This window comes from Haliotis asinina, chromosome 3 (assembly GCF_037392515.1).
Source record: "Haliotis asinina isolate JCU_RB_2024 chromosome 3, JCU_Hal_asi_v2, whole genome shotgun sequence".
NCBI classification, from domain to species: Eukaryota; Metazoa; Mollusca; class Gastropoda; order Lepetellida; family Haliotidae; genus Haliotis; species Haliotis asinina.
The window spans coordinates 32,797,582-32,816,271 of record NC_090282.1 but is presented as its reverse complement, the minus strand read 5'-3'; the positions used below and the strand labels follow the sequence as shown (position 1 = coordinate 32,816,271).

Below are 18,690 nucleotides of genomic sequence, written 5' to 3'. Positions count from 1 at the left end.
CCTAATGTCTACGCAGATCTGCCTGGTCAGCTGTCATGCTCCTAATGTCTACGCAGATCTGCCTGGTCAGCTGTCATGCTCCTAATGTCTATGCAGATCTGCCTGGTCAGCTGTCATGATCCTAATGTCTACGCAGATCTGCCTGGTCAGCTGTCATGATCCTAATGTCTATGCAGATCTGCCTGGTCAGCTGTCATGCTCCTAATGTCTATGTGTATGATGCCTACAAGTATTACATGTGTGAAGCCTGATTCTGGTGTCCCTCCTCCCCAATGATATTGCTGGAATATTTCTAAAAGCAGCAAAAAAAACATACTCTTTCACTCAATCACCATAAATATTACCCTGTTTGGCAATATCTTTGTTGGTTAAGGTATCTGTATTACTAAGACCTTAACTGCAGCCTCTTACAAGTTTATAATTACTAGTGTTTTTTTAATTTCAGCTTCATGACAAATGATGTAAGTTTTTCCCACTTTCATACTTTGTGCTGGAGTAATCGTTTCTCTACAGTGATGAATGGCATTATGTTGAAGGTTTAAAATCAAGATATGAATTGCTTGACTAATATATACTCTTCAAAAAAAGTAGGGGAACCTGAACTTTGAAGTCTGGTAGAAAGAAAACCCATTCAGGAATGTTACAATGACATGCATCTTGTGTATGCAGCATCATTTCATGTTATCACCACATGCAAACACAATGCATGGGAAGCACATGCACAACGCAGGAGCCTCCTACACGTGCATGGGGTGTCATTATAAAGCATGACGTTTTTCAAGAAGGTCAATAAATCACTGGAGGCCATTTTTTCCTATAATTTTCTTGCATCTGAGCATGATCAGGGTTTTCATGTTTAAATCACACACCACTGACTGAAAGTTGTAAACCTGAAATTTTCATGTCATACTCCAGTCACCTAACAAGGGTGATAACTGAACAAACAGCTTTGCTTAGAATGAAATCCATGTGGTGATGCATTCTCAAGACATCCATTGTTATTGTATCAACATTGATTCAATCCCATATATCTCCCACTTTCAACAATTGTACATTGAATGTACAGTTCCCCTACATTTTTTGATGAGTATACTTTTACAGGGTCCGTGATAGTAATGATCACCTAAGGTGACTTCAGTTATGCATCTTGTAAGGTAAAGGTTGACAAACAGTTAACGATTGTATTATGTTTTTGGTACCTCATCAGTATTTATATACCATGTAACAAATCTTTGCAGATTGGAAGAGTTCTGTTTATACTCAAGTGCTCAGTTTATTCTGTTGATATACAGGCAATACATGATTTCTTTATGATCAAATTTCAGATGTCCAATATGCAGGCATCGGGTAGAACTGGTGTTTCTGACAGTGGACAGACACGACAACAAAAACGTAAGTTGTAGCAGTGTGATGCATTTGACGTAGGTGCATAACTCCAGGTACAGATGCTGTTTTGACAGTAATTTTTAAAGATATGAATCCAGGCTTTTGACATCATACTTTGTTTTTACATGTTATTATTAACATAATTTCCAAATTTGAATGAAATCAGTGGAGAAATAAATATTTTTAAATATTTCCTCTGCTTCAGTCATTGCATAAATACATAAGGGGTGGGTGACACTCCCCATGCTAAACACCTGATCAAATAATGTCGTTCTTTTACATTACTGCTCATTATATTCAATTTGCCTAACTGCATATTTGCCACTGACCCTTTACATTTGCAATACCTTTTACTTAACACAAACATCTTGCCGCCCTTCAGGAAGAGTTTCTGCAAATATCTAAATGACTTGGAAACACAAAACGTCTGTCAATTTCCACATGTGCGATCATTGTGTATGTCACGTGAAATATTTCTTACATTTCCAGTGATGACCAATGAGAGTTGTTTTCTGTTAAGCATTAGATGGTATTCTTTGGCTATTGAGCAAGGTGGTATTTTGTGTGGCTATTGAGTGAGATGGTATTTTGTGGGACTACTGGGTGAGATGGACTACTGGGTGAGATGGTATTTTGTGGGGCTACTGGGTGAGATGGTATTTTGTGGGGCTACTGGGTGAGATGGTATTTTGTGGGGCTATTGGGTGAGATGTTATTTTGTGGGGCTATAGGGTGAGATGGTATTTTATGTGGCTACTGGAAGAGATGTTATTTTGTGTGACTGTTGGGTCAGATGATATTTTATATGGTTATTGAACAAGATGTTATTTTGTGTGGCTACTGGACAAGATGTTATTTGTGTTGTCAGCACCTGGACCAGTTCCACTCCAGCGACCTAGTGCCACACCCAGAACGTATCACCATGACAACAAGGGGTCCAGCAGAGGGGGTGGTGCCAATGCTAGGAAGGCATCAACTGGAAGACACAGTAAGTACTTCAAGAGTTGTAGGTCTCCAGTGGGGATACGATGCTGTATATCCGTAAAGTACTTCAAGAGTTGTAGTTCCCCAGTAGGGATACGATGTTGTATTTCCCTAAAGTACTTCAAGAGTTGTAGCTCCCCAGTGGGAATACGATGCTGTGTTTCCCTAAAGTACATCAAGAGTTGCAGTTCCCCAGTGGGGATACAATGCTGTGTTTCCCTGAAGTACTTCAAGAGTTGTAGCTCCCCAGTGGGGATACAGTGCTGTGTTTCCCTAAAGTACTTCAAGAGTTGTAGTTCCCCAGTGGGGATATGATACTGTATTTCCCTAGTGTAGTGCTAAGGTTGAAGTACCTCATTCAGGTTTCACTGCATACTTTGCTGATCAATCAAGCTATGTGGCTTATGACTCATTGTTATGTTCAGGCTGTAGGATATATAGTCCCTGTTATTGTACCCTAATATTTGCTGTTCAAACTCACATGGACTTTCACTGTCAGCTTTCATTTGAATCAGTATCAGAGGTTTTTGAGACTGACATTAATGTTCAAAATCCCAACTCCCATGAAGTTAATATGACGCTAGATTGTTGGAAGAACCAGCGTTTTCACAGAGTTGTGTTTGTTGCCATGATCCTCTGAATATAGGGTTGAATCCCAGATTGGCCTAATTATGAACCTTGGATTTGCATGTTCGTGTTAAGTGTCTGTGATTGTTCTCGTGTTTTTGGCTTTCATCCATAACTGTTCTTTTTCCAGGAAAGAAATATAAACCTCAAGAGTTTGAAGAGGATCCAGATGAAAACGATTCGAGCTACAGTGACCTGATACCCCAGACTGAAGCCGAGGAGATGAGGATGTTCCATGAAGCGCTGTTGAGGAGTGAGAAGGAGGTCGTGCAACAGGGTACTTATTGATGTAGTTTATCACTTAGTATTACCTTCTGGAAAGCTGATCATGTCAACCAAGTAACACAGCATCTGATATCCAAGACTTCCTGTGGCAGTGTACCATATCACAAAAATCTTGCATGTAGAGACCTGATTGAAAGATGCTGAATTCACAGGCACCCTTTGGATGACACGCTGTTGAGATAACCTACAAAATTTCTTGAGTAGACGAAGGGATTTTTTTATGAAGTTTAATCATTCTTCATTTGACTCAGTTGTATTGGCTGAACAATGAACTAGAAGAATTTGAAAAGATCAGTCTTGTGATGGCATGTACTACAACGTGACATGGCTTATATATATTAGGCTTTTGGTACGTTTGTTAAGTAATTCTGATATTTGTTACAGATGACTTTGAAAACATTGAAGTAAACAGTGCAGGTGGGCATGGTATCTCATTGACCTCCATGTCTTCCGATAGTTAGGCATTCCTGCAAACATCCAGGACATTGTCTACATCATAAGACAATCTCTTTTGGCCTATGTGGAAAACTTTACATGATGTTTATCTGGAGTAGAAAACTGAAACTTTTCCTTGTTGATGAAATGATAATGAAAACAGACTAGGGACTTTGTCTTCATTTTAGAAATACTCCTGTTTGAATGCACTTTAAGTTGAACTTTTTGTTTGACTTTGAGCATGAATCATGTGTATGGTAGCTTCTGTATTGTCTATACACTCATTTTATATTCTTTAGTCACTCAAGGTAATGAGTTTTCATGCTGCTTGGTAGTATTGTTAATGTTTTCCCAATGACAGTACATGTTTGTGAAGTGTGAATGAACCAGCATTAGACCTGGGAAGAGCCAGGTTAGAATTTGTCTACAGCAACCCATGCTTTTTGTACAAGATCAGATGGTCAGGATCACTGATTTGGTTGACACAGGTCATCACATCTCCAAAATAATTCTTTAAAATTTAATGGTAATGCTTAATTGTTTGTTGTCATATGATTACACAGGCAGTTTTGATTGGTGCACCTGCATGACTGGTTCCTGTTGCTAATGAGTGTACATCTCTGTCAGCGTAACTCCAGCTTCTGTCTTGTGTACTTTCATTCTTAAAGCTGAATTTCATTGCCTGAAAAACGGAAGCCCAGTCAGATTTGAGACACTGCAGGAGTAACCTACCTGCCCTGGTGGGGGTCAATTACTGCTGTTATATAAACAAATCACAAGGACTTGTCTAACAAGGATGCTCCTTCCTGTAGTCAGAAAGATGATGTTACGAATTTCATTATTTTCGATTAAGAATTCATGCCCATGCTCTCATGAACACTAAAAATGATTTCATGTATGGATAGAAATGCTATGTATTTAGGATATAAAGCAATTATATACTAATTTGGACCTTAGAGTTGTCCCTAGTCCCCAGCTGAAAGTCACATGACTCCTTATCAAGAGTTGTATGTGGCAAAACAATGTGATGTTTTGAACATAATGTGGGAACAGATTAAGCTTGTGACAGGCTGCTGCAGTTAGTTTGAGGGGCGATGTGGTAGCCTGGCGGCGAAGTGATGAAAACCTGAATTCTATTTCCTGCATGTGTACAATGTGTGAAGTCAATTTCTGGTGTCCCCAGCAGTGTTATAGCATAAAACCATTTTCTCTCTCTTTCATTCTTAAAGCCTGACCAAATGTATTTCATTACAGTATGCCAGAATGATGATGCCTAAGTTTAAAAGCAAAATAAGCATAAAATTGGAATTGGAAAAAAAGTCATTTCTAAGATTTGTTTATGACATTTTCTTATGTCATTTTCCTAAAAATATGTTTGAAATAATGAATGATACAAAAGAACAATCAGTCAATTATCTTTTATGTTTTCTTTTGTTTGGTGGGTTGTAGCATTCATTTGTAAAACATAATGAGGGTTTTAAGATGTGTTGCTTCATAATACAGGAATATCTGCAAAAGAAACACCAGTGATGATTCCTACCCATGAATTCTGTATCAGTGAAACCCAATTTTGTGTCTTATTTGGAATGTTTCTTTTCAACGTGATTCTTATATTACTTTCCGCTACTAGGTGTGATGCCTCAGTCTGAAGCAGAAGAGCGAGCCATGTTGCATGAGGCCTTGAAGCAGAGTCAGACAGCAAACTGGTAAGTGGAGGGTGATTGAGTGGAAATCTGTATGTTGCACTGGCTTTCCTCTTTCTGGATTATAGCTGTTTTGGTAATGGTTTTCTTTTGATTAGCTGGAGGTGGATAGTTTTTCTTTTGAAAAAGAAATAGTTTATTAGTGTTTGCTTCATATTAGTGGCAGTTAAAAGGCATTTCCCTTGGATTTGTTATAATCAAATTGTGGTTCCCTTGGATTAGTTGTAGCAGCTGAAGTTGGATAGTGTTTATTTGAACTGCTGGTAGTTAAATAGTGTTTCCTTAAATTGGAAATAGATTGGATAGAGTTTCCTTGGACTAGTGGTAGTGAGATAGTGTTTCCTTAATTTGGTAATAGTTTGATAGTGTTTCCTAGAATCATTTGACATTGGATAGTGTTTCCTTGAACTAGTGGTAGTTAGATAGTGTTTCATTAAATTGGTAATAGATTGGATAGTGTTTGCTTGACTTAGTGGTAGTTGGATAGTGTTTCCTTGAACTGGTGGTAGTTAGGTAGTGTTTCCTTAAATTGGTAATAGTTGGATAGTGTTTCCTGGAATCATTTGAAATTGTTTAAGTTTAAGTTGACAATAGTCACATGTATTTGTGACCAATAAAAATGTTGAATAACAGCAACTTTCCTCGGCTCATGTTATTTCACCAGACTATTTCAAGAAAACTTATTCCTTTCAGTCTTAAACATTAGCATTCTAGAATGTACACTTTAACCACTCTTCTAAACCCCATCTATCTTTGCAGGCATGGAAACATCAACACATTGGATGATGTATCTGATGGTGATGACAGTATCTTCAGTGGGGGCAGTTCTGGGATAGAGAGTGGCAGAAGTTCTGGAACTCTGTGGCATAGTGCTGTCAACCAAAACTCCAAGAGGCAGGATGATGGCCAGACATCAAGTCCACAGTTTGGAGACAGCAGCAGTAGGCCCAATCTAGGAGGTCTGGGCATGAGAAGTGGTGGATTTGGGCGTACCACTGGTGGAGACAGAGGAGCTTCTACAGGAACCGCCACTCATATTGGTGAAGGGTCTGCAGGGAAGCTTGATCAGTTTGATCGGACTGTGGGAGGCAAGGTGAAAGGAATGGGTAGAAAAGTTCCAGAACATGGTGGAAAGGATGATAAGGCTTGGGAATTTGGAGGTTCAAATTCAGGAATCGTTTTCAAAAGTGACAATGCTGAAGGTATTCAGTTTGGATTCGATGATGAGGGAGGATCTGATGTGAAGGGGAAACATTTTCAAACTTTCTACAACAGTGACTTTAAATTAGAACGGGATGAAGGGAGGAAGGAAGGTAGCAATATTAACACAGCACATGCTCAAACAAAGACAACCCATTCCCAGAATGCATCTGGTGGACAGATGGGCCCGGGACAGACTGCCAACAATAGATTTCCACAGGCAGTCCCAGATGTACATAAATTTGAAAAACCATCAACCCAATCCATTGCATCCTGTTCCACGACAACTCCGGTGCGTCAGGACTCGCTCTACAAGTCTAGTCACATGACTACTTCGACGTCGGCTTCTACGTCTGCTGCCACATCTACTTCCATGTCGTCCATCATTAGTGACATGGATGATATAGATGATGTGGATACCTTTGAAGAGACAAGTGCAGCCTCATTCAGCTATCCCTCCCAACCTGCAAGTAGTTTTAGTTTGGACATTCCTTCAGGCATGTGTAATAAAGAGAGGATGAAATCCTACTACAGCAAGAAGAAATAATGGTGGATGATATAGTGATATTTTACAGGCTGTGATTTGCAGGAAAAACTTACATGGCCATGTAATGGCTTACTTGACATAGATGCATGCTTGACAATCTCATATCTTTATGGAAACAAACATCTTTCAAATAACATTTTATGTTCATGCAGATGTTTGTTCAGAAATGGAACTTGTATGGCCATGAAATGGGGATTTTGTCAATACTGCATACTACATCTGCATGATCATATGGGTTTGATAGTCCAAAAAGAATTTTCTTTTTTAGGAGTTTTCAGAATATTTTTGATTTTGTCAACTCCATCAATGCATATGCCTAGATGTGATCTCTTGTTTATCATCAAAGTGCAAAAATATTTTCTGTTATTATCTGGTGTACTTTTCTCATCAGACTGCATGCATGTGTAACATAAGATTGGGTGGTACAGTGTGGTACCATGTTTGTAATGTCGTTCTGTCATGGTTCTCAACAATTCTTTGTGTGGTTCTGGAAAACATTCCACATTCTCCCGCTTCACACCAATGACTCAGTGTAGTTATATCAATGATGGATAATCGTATGACTTAGTGGTTCATGAACTTATGCACCCCTAAGACATAACACAGAGAGAGAGAGAGAGTGGGTTGCAATCCCAGATGAGACTCAACCTAACAAATGTATTTTGTGCTTCACTGAGAAAGTGCAAACCTTTATATAACATGTTATATTTGCCAACTTTCTAAATGACATTGTGTCTTCAAAATACCCACAGTTGAAAACCCCAGGGAAGCCTTACACCCTTGTACACTGTCAGTGTAATTCCAAAGAAGTATATTGTTATTGATTTCAGAAGAAGTCTGCCACTTGAATATGCGGTCCATTGATCACCTGATTTTACCGGCTCCTGTCACATGACCAGAGTACTGTTATTACATGCCTGGAGTACATGTACGGCAACAGACACTTATGTTTCTATGCAACTTGTATGAGTGGGAGAAGCTGTTGGTTGGGTTGGGGTTGCTTATCCTTTTCTGAGAATATCTGCTGTCATTAGTTATCTTCAGTGATTCAGACTTAGAGTTTTCACCGTAACTTTGCCTTACAGTTTATGTATAGATGGACAGTCTTATGACTTAGCTATGACTTTTATCTTGTGTTTATGGTGATCATATGTATGTTTGAAAACATGCAGAATTGTGTCCCAGAATGCAGGGTCCTGTGATTTGGGGCTCAAATTTCACATTTGCCCTGTTTGTCAGTGTCATGCTTGTCCTTGTGCGTTTCATCAAAGCAATAACACCAAGGCCAACATCACATTTTTTGTTGACACTGACTTGCTGAGATGTTGGTGAAGTAATGTTGTCATCAAAGTCAGCTGTCAGGAGGAATTCAGTCTGATGCAGGATTATCAGTATTCCATATAGCACCCCACATTAAGCCTTCACCAGAATGGGGCACAGACATGTGCAGGGAGATTCATCTGAAACTAACATGCCCTTACACACAGAGGATGTCAGTTGTAATATTTTCCTACACACAATAATGCTTCTTAATACTCAGTTCCAAGGACTTAATGCTAGAAGAAAATGTATGATGTCCAGTTTTGGATAATAAGAGATTCTTGTGCAACATTCCAGTTGTGACCACTGGACTGACACTATCATAAATCAGTGATAGCATGTTGGAATTAATATTATAACTTTGTGGCCCAGACCCAGTGTCGAGTAGTTAGCTCCTTTCATATCAGGGGAAGTGGGGTGGCCTAGTGGTTGAAGTGTTTGCTTGTCAGGTCAAAGACTTGAGTTCAATTCCCAGCATGGGTACAATGCGTGAAGCCCATTTCTGGTGTTCCCTGCTGCAGTTTTGGTGGAAAATTGCTAAAAGCAGCGTAGAACCACACCAACTCATTTCGTATAATTTTGTACATCCTTAAGTATTCCTATCATTCTAATCGTCAGCGAAGAAGCTCACTGAATATTAATATTCCAACCAGTTCATTGCTTTGTTGACTTGTGTTTGTCAAAACAGACATGTCACATGACTGGAACTGAATAAGAAACTCTTCTGGAATAACTTGTCTTGGTATTTGGAAAGTAACCATGTCTGAACAAAATATTGTATTTTAAATGGCAACGCAAGTTGTGAATAGTTTGGGGTGCTTCTCTTTGAAACGTATGGAATATGTTTTAAACTGTGCAGAATGTGCCACTGTCAAATCCTGTATCTGGGCAGAATCTGGGTATCATGGTTCAAACTGAATTCTTGTATCTTTACAGTGATCATGTTTTCCCGATATTTCATCACATCAAAGTGAAGATTCAGGTTAGAATTGGTCTTCAGCAACCCATACCCAAGCAAACACTTTAACCACTGGGCCACCCCACTACCCCTGATATGAAAGGAGCTAACTACTAGTCAGTGGGTCTGAGCCACAAAGTTATAACATTAATTCCAACATGCTAATGTTGATTCAGAATAGTGTTGTAAGAGGCGATTAACAGGATAGGGTGGTCAGACTTGCTGACTTGGTTGATACATGATGTATCCCAAATTTGTTCATTGATGTTCATGCTGACGATCACAGGATTGTCTGGTCCAACAAACCAACCAATCAATGTATGTGATGTGTATTTCCAGTCAATAATATGAGTAGCATGTTTTCAAAGCATGCTGAAGCAGATAATCAACTATACATACACAGAGTGTGTGTAATATAATGATGATATATTGGTGGTTTATTTGTGACTGATAGCCATACTTCATTCTGACTGGACAGTTTTTATACCCCAACCTTAAGAGGTCAGGGGTATTTAGTTCTGCCAAGGAATTCCGTCCGTCCATAAACTTGACAAATTTTCTTCAGCAAATAACTGTTGGTTTGTGATCACCTTCTTTATTTAAAGGAGAGATAAGGTGCAATTTTTGATGATGTTTTACTTTTTTCAAGAATGACAGCAATTTGCAAGCTTGAAAGTTTTATAAAGATGTTTTGCAGTTTGGAGAGCACCTTCTTTGTCAAAAGGGTGGTGTGGTAGCTTAGTGGTTAAAGTGTTTGCTCATCACACCGAAGGTCCAGGTTCGATTCCCCACATGGGTACAATGTGTAAAGTCCATTTTTAGTGTAACCCGCTGTGATATTGCTTTAATATTGCTAAGACTGTACTGTGTAAAACTATACTCACTCACTCACTCTTTCTCAAAATGATAGATGTAGTGCAAAATCTTTGTTCGGATTTTCTAATTTTTAAAAAATTTACATTATTTATTTGCCAAAAAAGCACCATGAAAATATGTGTTAAACTATTACTTTCAGTATGTTTGTATGGTTTGGTTTGGGGATTACATTTTCCACGTCTAAGGGAGCGGCACAGTGAAAGGTTGAACTTTACAATCTTTGAATTGATTGCTTTCAATTTTGGACTGTATCTTTTTTATATAGGAAAGGTGCAGTGTTTGATGCAGATAATATTTTTATCAAGGTTAGTCATGGTTGAGTATACTGGGGAGCCTTGTTAATTACGACAATTACAATTGAATGTTTGTGTGAAACTGAATTGACGTTATGGAATTATCTCCTCTCTGTTATGTCTTCAAAAGTTTTTACCAAATATGACTTAATTGAAATACTTTCTCATTACTATGATGGGGCAGTCAGGTAGCCTAGTGGTAAAAGCATCTGCGCATCGTGTTGACGACCTATGTTCGATTCGTACATGGGTACACTGATTCCTCTGTATGTTGCTAGAATATTGCAATATATAGAATAGTGGTGTAAAAAATCTTGCTCACTACTAGTATTTTTACTGACATTGTATATGTTCTGTTTCTCCCATGTCACTTTATCTGTGTAACTGTGACCATTCATTCCATGTGTTTGGATTCCATAACTGCACACATCCTACTCTCTTACATTCACACATCTAACTTTGTCCTTTGGTTACAGTCGTTTGATCAGCTGAAGATGGTGGGGTAGCCTAGTGTTAAGGCGTTTGTCACGCCAATGATTCGGGTGTGATTCCTCACACAGGTAAAATGAGTGAAGCCCTTATCTGGTGTCCCTTGCCATGATGTTGCTGGAATATTGCTAAAAGAGGCATAAAACCATACTCACTCACTACAATTACTTGATCAGCAATATATATCCCTGGTGCAAATTTCATTACTGGTGTATTGTCCTGTTTTATGGAAAATGCTGCTTAGGTTTTAGTCATTTTTGTAACATGATTTAGAAATATTTTGTAAATATTTTCAGTCTAAACAGTGATGAGATTTTCATCTTTAATTACTTTCCAAATGACTCATTTTACAGCTGCTTATGTGGCAATGGGGTAACCTAGGAGTTAATTATTATGCTATCATGACAAAGACATGAGTTAAATTCCTCAGATGAGTGAAATGTGTGAAGCCCATTTCTGGTGTCCCTCACAGTAATATTGCTTGAATATTGCCAAGTGCGGCATAAACCCAATTCACTTATCACTGCTGCTTATTGATTTGCCTAACTGCTTTTTGCTTGATGGTTTTCAGTTTTTGGCATGGGATCTGTTGAACTTATTTGTTATATACTTCTCCTTTTAGCCATTTGTTTTGTAGGTCAAGCAAATGCTTGTTTCAACGTTGTCCTTTTTGTCTCTGAGGTGAAACAATGTAAAGTTCCTTCATGTAAGTAAAATCATGGGTTTTCTTTGGGCTTTTTTGTGGTTTGACAGATGTGAAAAATCAATAATTGCAACCTTTCACAGTGATCTGAATAATATTATATTGCTGTCTGAACAAGTCTATATTGTTGTGTTAGTCTTGCAGTGTAGACTATTGCATATGTAGTGGCTCAGGTTTAGCCCTAGTGGTTAAGGCTCATCGTCCCGAAGAGTTCCATCCGCCACATTGGTAAAATGTGTGAAATCTATTTCTGGGATCCCCTACCTTGATGTTGCTGGAATTGGCGTAAAATCCAACTCACTCATTGTATGTGTATTTATTGTAGGACATACGTTTGCAACCAGTATGTTATGAATGGGTGAGTTTAGTTTTACGCTGCATACAGCAATATACCAGCAGCATCACAACAGGGGACACCAGAAATGAGCTTCACACATTGTACCACCCATCAGTATATTATGATTTATGGGAGTTCCATATATATTTTGGTGATATTTCTATGAAATTGTGTGTATAACAAAATACACATCTGTCTAAATATTTATGTTCCCAACCCTTTTAGTTCTTTGACATTTCAGCTTCCTATATTTTCCTTGATGTGCCAGGTATGTTCACTAGTCAGCTTGTAAACCAGAGTGCCATATATCAACCCAACCCAACTGTGATTGGTTGACTCAACGAAGAAATATATCAAATAACATGCCCTATGGCCTTGCTAATATTTTTTGTTAACATTTGGAATATTCTACATTATTATCATTAAAGCCCTTATCCAGAATTTAGAATATTTGTTGTTTTTGATGATTAAGACAGCTGTAACAATAACTGCTACTAGTACAACGTTGAAGTCAATTACAGTATGTTTGTAAGAGGAAAAATATATCTTTACTTTGGGAAAAGAAGGGGCTTTGGACTGACAAAGTGTGACAATTCCTCAACAAGCTGGTTAAGAGAGGCACCTATTCCTGTGACGTAGGGGACACTGATATGGGGCGGAAAAGGTACCTATTTGGATAAATAAAACATTGTTTGACATGCTGATGGCATTGGTTCAATTCCTCAGTTGGGTACAACATGTGAAACCCATGTCTGGCATCCCCTACCATGATATTACCGGTATATTGCTTAAAGTGATCCAAAACTAAACTCACTAATTCACTTTTGATATCAAATACATCATCATTTTTTTTTAAAGTTTAAAAAGCAGAGACTTGCTTGAGACTTGACTTGTTTACTGAAAACAAAAAAATTTATGAGTGTAATGCTTCATATCAGAAGATATCACTGTGAGATTCTTCACTTTGATTCTATTCATTGTTGTTTTGCATTGCATTCTGCTGTTTACGTCTGTTGGAAAGTGTCGTCTGATCTCAACCAAGTGATATCTCATGCAAAGCATGAAATTGAATTCTTCCAGTAATTTGCTTAAAAGTGATTGAAAATGGTTGATGTAGAATATTGCAGGATTTAACTCACCAAAGAATATTATTGGCTGACAGTATTCCATCATTACTTGATGTACGTGTTTCAAATTGACTCCATAGGTGTCTTATCTGCTAACATTTGAGTGCCAACGGTTATTTTCCGAGTATTTTTATATCTTGACACAATGGCTATATATATCAAATATGTTAAAAAAAACTTGACATGTCACGAATAGTTTCTACACTGGAATCTTTACCCAGTTGATATGACAATGGATGGAAATGTAGTTCAGTTGGTATGCCCTGCTAACAAAACTTGTTGTGCACTAAAGATTTTCATAAATCCAACATTACTAGTTTCTGAGTTTCCATATTTGCTGTATGGTCGGCTCTAGTTAGTGCATGTTAACCTGTGCTTTGAAAATTTATTAATGTAGAAATATATGATGGTGAAATTAGGTGTTAATGATGCCACAAGATCATTGATTAAAGTGCAGTTTTAGCTAGTGCTGTATTTCATTTCCATAGGTAACAGTTTTGGTGTTTGATATTTCCTTAGGCTTGCACTTATTAGTATTGAAGAAAGTTCATTATTTGTCAAGTGTGATTCCATTTCATAAATATCGTAGTCATGGATTTACATGACATGAATTCCTGCGTCCTATATGTATAAAAATTGTGAGTGGACACTACAAAATTTATTAGGGCATCCACAGGGATGCGGAAAACGTCCAAATACTTTTGTAAACTTCCTGTCAAGTAACAATAAGTTATCACTGAATTTGTTGCTAGCCGAGTTATAGTATCATTTGCAATTTCATTACTGAATTAATTAATTACTGTGTTGATCATGGTACACAACACAATAACAGTATTAATAATATTTAATTTTCTAGGACCCCAATATTGTTGTCCAGGACCCCTAAATATTATAAGCATGTGTCCCAGTTAAGCTCAAATACAGGACTCCAGTGAAGTACTAAGAACAATACAGATTTTGTTTGTCTTTAAGTGGTATTCTCTTTATCTGTGGACATGGGAGATTGATGACTTTTCATGTATCCTTTTTGAGATTATCTATATTTTAGATGAATTTTCAGTAACTAAGGTACTTTTAGTTATGTGTAGCATGTAACATGACCTGTGGGCACTATTGAAAAGTAAGCCTGCTTCCTGCGGGAAATGCCCAAGGGCACCGTGGGGATTTCCCAAGTGACGAGGGCTTACTGTTCAATAATGCCCATAGGTAATGTTATATCCGGCTTATAAACTGACCAAAGATACATACTGTAGATATTATTTCGATGTTTTGTGTTCACTGATGTAATCAACTGGGATGAGACTGGCAGCTGACGACTTGACTTGTACGTGCAGTGCATGTGCTTCGCACGCACTAACTGTGCCCTGCACATGCATTGCCTGCAGTACCTGTCTTGCTGAGAAACACGTGATTTGTACAGAGAAACAATCTCTTTCTTCACAATGATCCTTCGTAGCCTAGTGAATAAAACTACCAGGCCAGTAAGCGAAGGGTTACAGGTTTGAAACCGTATGTCGGCACTACATTGAAATTTGTCAATAATGTCATATTTTACAATCATATTCAGTGATGTTGAGACAAAGTCATATCAGTCTTCAGTAATGAGTCAATGATCCGGAACAGAGGGACATTACTAAGATTATGCTCAGATCAGAGGGACATTATTAAAATAATACCTGGGTGAGGGGGACATTATTAAGATAATGCCAAATTCAGAGGGACATTATTTAGATAATTGCCCAAGGAAGCGAGATTGTATCAGATTTGAAGGATATTACGAAAAAAGTGTTCCCCCGAGAACAATAGAGTGACATCACTGAAGGTTTCTAAGGTACCTTTAGAAATGCATGAGTTTACAAGTCAAGTCAGGGTCACATCTTTACCTATTTCACTGTTCCTTACCACCCCTGTGCTTGTTTGATGCCAAATGATATGTAGACATGAAGCTATGTTACATTGCAGAAAAACCCATACAATAGCAAACCCCTGTTTAAACTTGGGATCAGTAGCAGCAGCAGCAGTAGCAGTTTACGGAGTTTATCAGAAGCATAAGTGCGGTTAACTCACTGATAAAATTGTACGATTGTGACAAGAAGTTTACCAGGTAACACTATCCAAGATATGATGGTAAAAAATTAGCAACTCAGAAAAACAGCATTGTGAGACTGACATTCAGTCCAACACGTTTACGTCTTGAAATCCCTCTTACTTGTACCTTTTCATTACAAGGGTGCCAGGTGATAATTATAAACAGCTGTATCAGGTGTTTGGTATGTCCATCATGAAGGTGTTATGGCTCGAAGGTTTAACTCACAAACACAGCTCTTCATTGTCGGCAAAGTAATCTGCACGTAATGAAGGATCTCCTTGATATGGTAACAAGATAGGCAACTTTTCTTATAGGTTTGTGTGTCAAATATTAAATAATTTCTGTCACTGGCAAATCAATATGGCCATCTTATGTTTACAGGAAAGATAAAAGTTTTAATTCAGAAAACTTCTGCAGGAGCTTGCATTGTCATTGGCTTATGGTATCCTCACAAAATGGAATATCCTCTACTTTTTTAAAAAGTATATGGGCCCAGTTTTCAGTGGCGTAAAAATTGGGCTTTATGAGACATCCGGTATATCAGTACTGGCAGTTTGTCCTTTCTCCTTTTTGATCTTATTGTTTCAATTAGTGTGTGACAGTTATGCTGGGCCGAAAACTGTTCTGTCTGATTCAATCTGACCTTCAGACAAACAACCCATGCAAGTCTAGAGTATGTGGTCTAAATTTGATGAAGAATGGCAATGTGTTCCTTTTTATTTCTATTTACGAATACTATTTAGAAATGATTTTTGTGAGTAAAATATGTTCATTTAGAGACTACATGTCACTACTGATAAATAATTTCACTTGACAGCCAATATGTGGAGGAATATTTGTTCACAGACATATTTTATTGACATAAAAATTCAGATTAACAAGTAATTATTTGTAAGTGGTCCTGCTACTACAGTATTGGGCAACAAAATTAAAAAAAAGCCAAAAACAGTATTTGGAATTACTTTCTGTCTTCATGGCCTATGCCATCCTAAGTATTCCTTCCTAACGTGTGAATAGAAATATATATCTTACTCTGTCTGTTACAGATGAAATAAACTTCACTATTTTTCAAACTTTTTTTTGTGTTTTCATTGAACAGGTAAACTCTGCCTTACACTTTATCCTGAGAGGACACAAGGTGAATATTCCCTGAATAGGGTTGCATGAAAAATTTAACTAGCTTGAAAATGGAATGGTCACAGATCTTCCAGAGTATGGAAAATTAACTGAAGCTCCTTTTCAGGTTAAAGAGAATTGTTTTATCAAACTATACAAACGACTGTTAGTTATTCATCACCTGAATCTAAAGGCAGTTTTTGTAAATTTTCGGTCTAAGCATAATAGTTTGCAAAACATGTAAAAACTTCCCCCAGTATATCAGAACCCATGGGTTGTATGTTCACCCTGGGGCATACATTTCATAACTGCACTATGTTCACAACATCTGATTGAAAAGATGACGATCAAACTTAACTTGATATTGCAAGACTTACAGTTGAAGAAAATACACCATGGCAAGTTATTGGCATGGAAGCAAGTGGCCATCAGTGAACTGAATGATCACATGCCACTGAAATAAATTGGAGCATGTTAGCAATACAGGCACGTGCTCACATCTGGGGTGTAATTCATGATTCAGTTGATATATATCAATGATTGATGAATATGTCAATACATCAAAGTCTTTTATTAATACAATGGCATATTTCAAATACAGCATGTCATACAGCCATTTAAGGCCAACCTTTTTCACGACTGATCACGAAATCCCAATTACAGTTACAGACTAGCCTACTGGTGTATTTCAAGTGATGGCATTCTGTGTTATTTGATACTGTCATGGGATCCAGCAATTCAAACACTTTGTTCACACTTCCTAGTTCATGAAATTTGACAAGGGTTATGTGCTGTGTTTTCCGTACAGGATATGGCCATAACTGTGCACTACTTTCTTGTATATTTCTCTCCGTGGAAGTGGACATTTCCAGATATAGATAAGATTATAAGACGAGTCTATTGTCATCATCAAAATCATGGCAATTAATTTGATTAAAGAAAGTTTCAAATTTGGATTTGTGGCAAGACAATGCCAAATAAATCATCTTAACCAACAATCTCATTCATCTTGGACAACAAACTGATTTTAAATAAACCCAATATATCTTATCAGATAAGAAGGGCTAAATTTATGTGTTCTCCAATGCCTTTACATGTACCAAAAACTCAGTTGAAATTACTGTTACTTTATGGGGACATGGCTGTAATAAGGAGTCAAACCAATTTTATTTTACTTATAACAGAGCGAGCAACAATGATATCTGCCAATGGAAAATATTACATCTAGCTTCACCATCTCCATACATAACTGAAACCTTTTTCTGGTTACACTGCCTCTTCTCATTGAGTGAGTGAGTTTGGTTTTGCACTGTTTTTAGCAATATTCCGGCAATCTCACACCAGAACACCAGAAATTGGTTTCACACAATTTCCCCGTGTGATAAATCGAATCCGTGCCTTCAGTGTGACAACTGAACACTCTAACCACTGGTCCACCCCACACTTCTCATGGAAGCAATTCTTGCTAATAAGATTGCCACTGTTACCTAAGACACAGGAAACTGAGACACATGTTGATAAAAGGAATCCTAGTTACCACTCATTCAACATCTATAATATACTCCCACTGATAATACTATCACACTGGGCTATATTATTAACAGCTGTTTGTATAGACTGGCATGTCAATACCTCATTAACACAAACATTATGACATTGTAATAATTCACAAACACTCTATAATTAAAATCAGACATTTATTGATACACTTAACAGAAAACAGTTAACACAGCTACACTAGCAGTGTTGTTTATGCTAACAGTTAACCAGGTAGACAATAAATATTAAGTATTTGGTGGGTAAAACTTCATTGTTACCATGAAGATCATGCTTATAAAAGCAGTAGACATTGTAACACAAAATGGACCTATACTCAAACACAAAAGTAACTCCAAACACAGTAATGTTTTGAATGAAAGGAATTACATTATAGGTTGTTTACTGGTCACAAGGGGACCATGGGTTGAGGTACCCTTGATGTTTGTTTATGTTCCCTGAGCCCGAAGTGCGGTAAATAAATATGTTGTTCACTTATCAGAAGGGGGAACGAGCGAACAACGTATTTATCTCATTGAACATCTCAATGTTAATTTTGAACTGTTTGAGGCATGGGTATAGGATCGTACACTTCAGACAACCTGTGTGAATCAAACGATTCGAATCTTGCATCTTGCTGTTTTTTCCCGTAGGCACTGTCTTAGTAAAGTCGCTGCTA

General features: G+C 37.7%; 1 protein-coding gene across 2 annotated transcripts in view; it reads left to right on the top strand.

Annotated features, from left to right (window-relative positions):
• LOC137277828 (uncharacterized) overlaps positions 1-7,274 on the top strand; it is a 34,115-nt gene extending 26,841 nt beyond the window's left edge. For both annotated transcript variants that reach the window (XM_067809788.1, XM_067809789.1), the window contains exons 10-15: positions 446-461; positions 1,326-1,392; positions 2,255-2,374; positions 3,128-3,274; positions 5,348-5,423; positions 6,180-7,274. In XM_067809788.1, the coding sequence (XP_067665889.1) occupies positions 446-461; positions 1,326-1,392; positions 2,255-2,374; positions 3,128-3,274; positions 5,348-5,423; positions 6,180-7,167 (1,414 nt within the window). In that variant the 3' untranslated portion in view covers positions 7,168-7,274. The remainder of the gene's footprint in view (positions 1-445; positions 462-1,325; positions 1,393-2,254; positions 2,375-3,127; positions 3,275-5,347; positions 5,424-6,179) is intronic.
• The last annotated feature ends 11,416 nt before the right edge of the window (positions 7,275-18,690 follow it).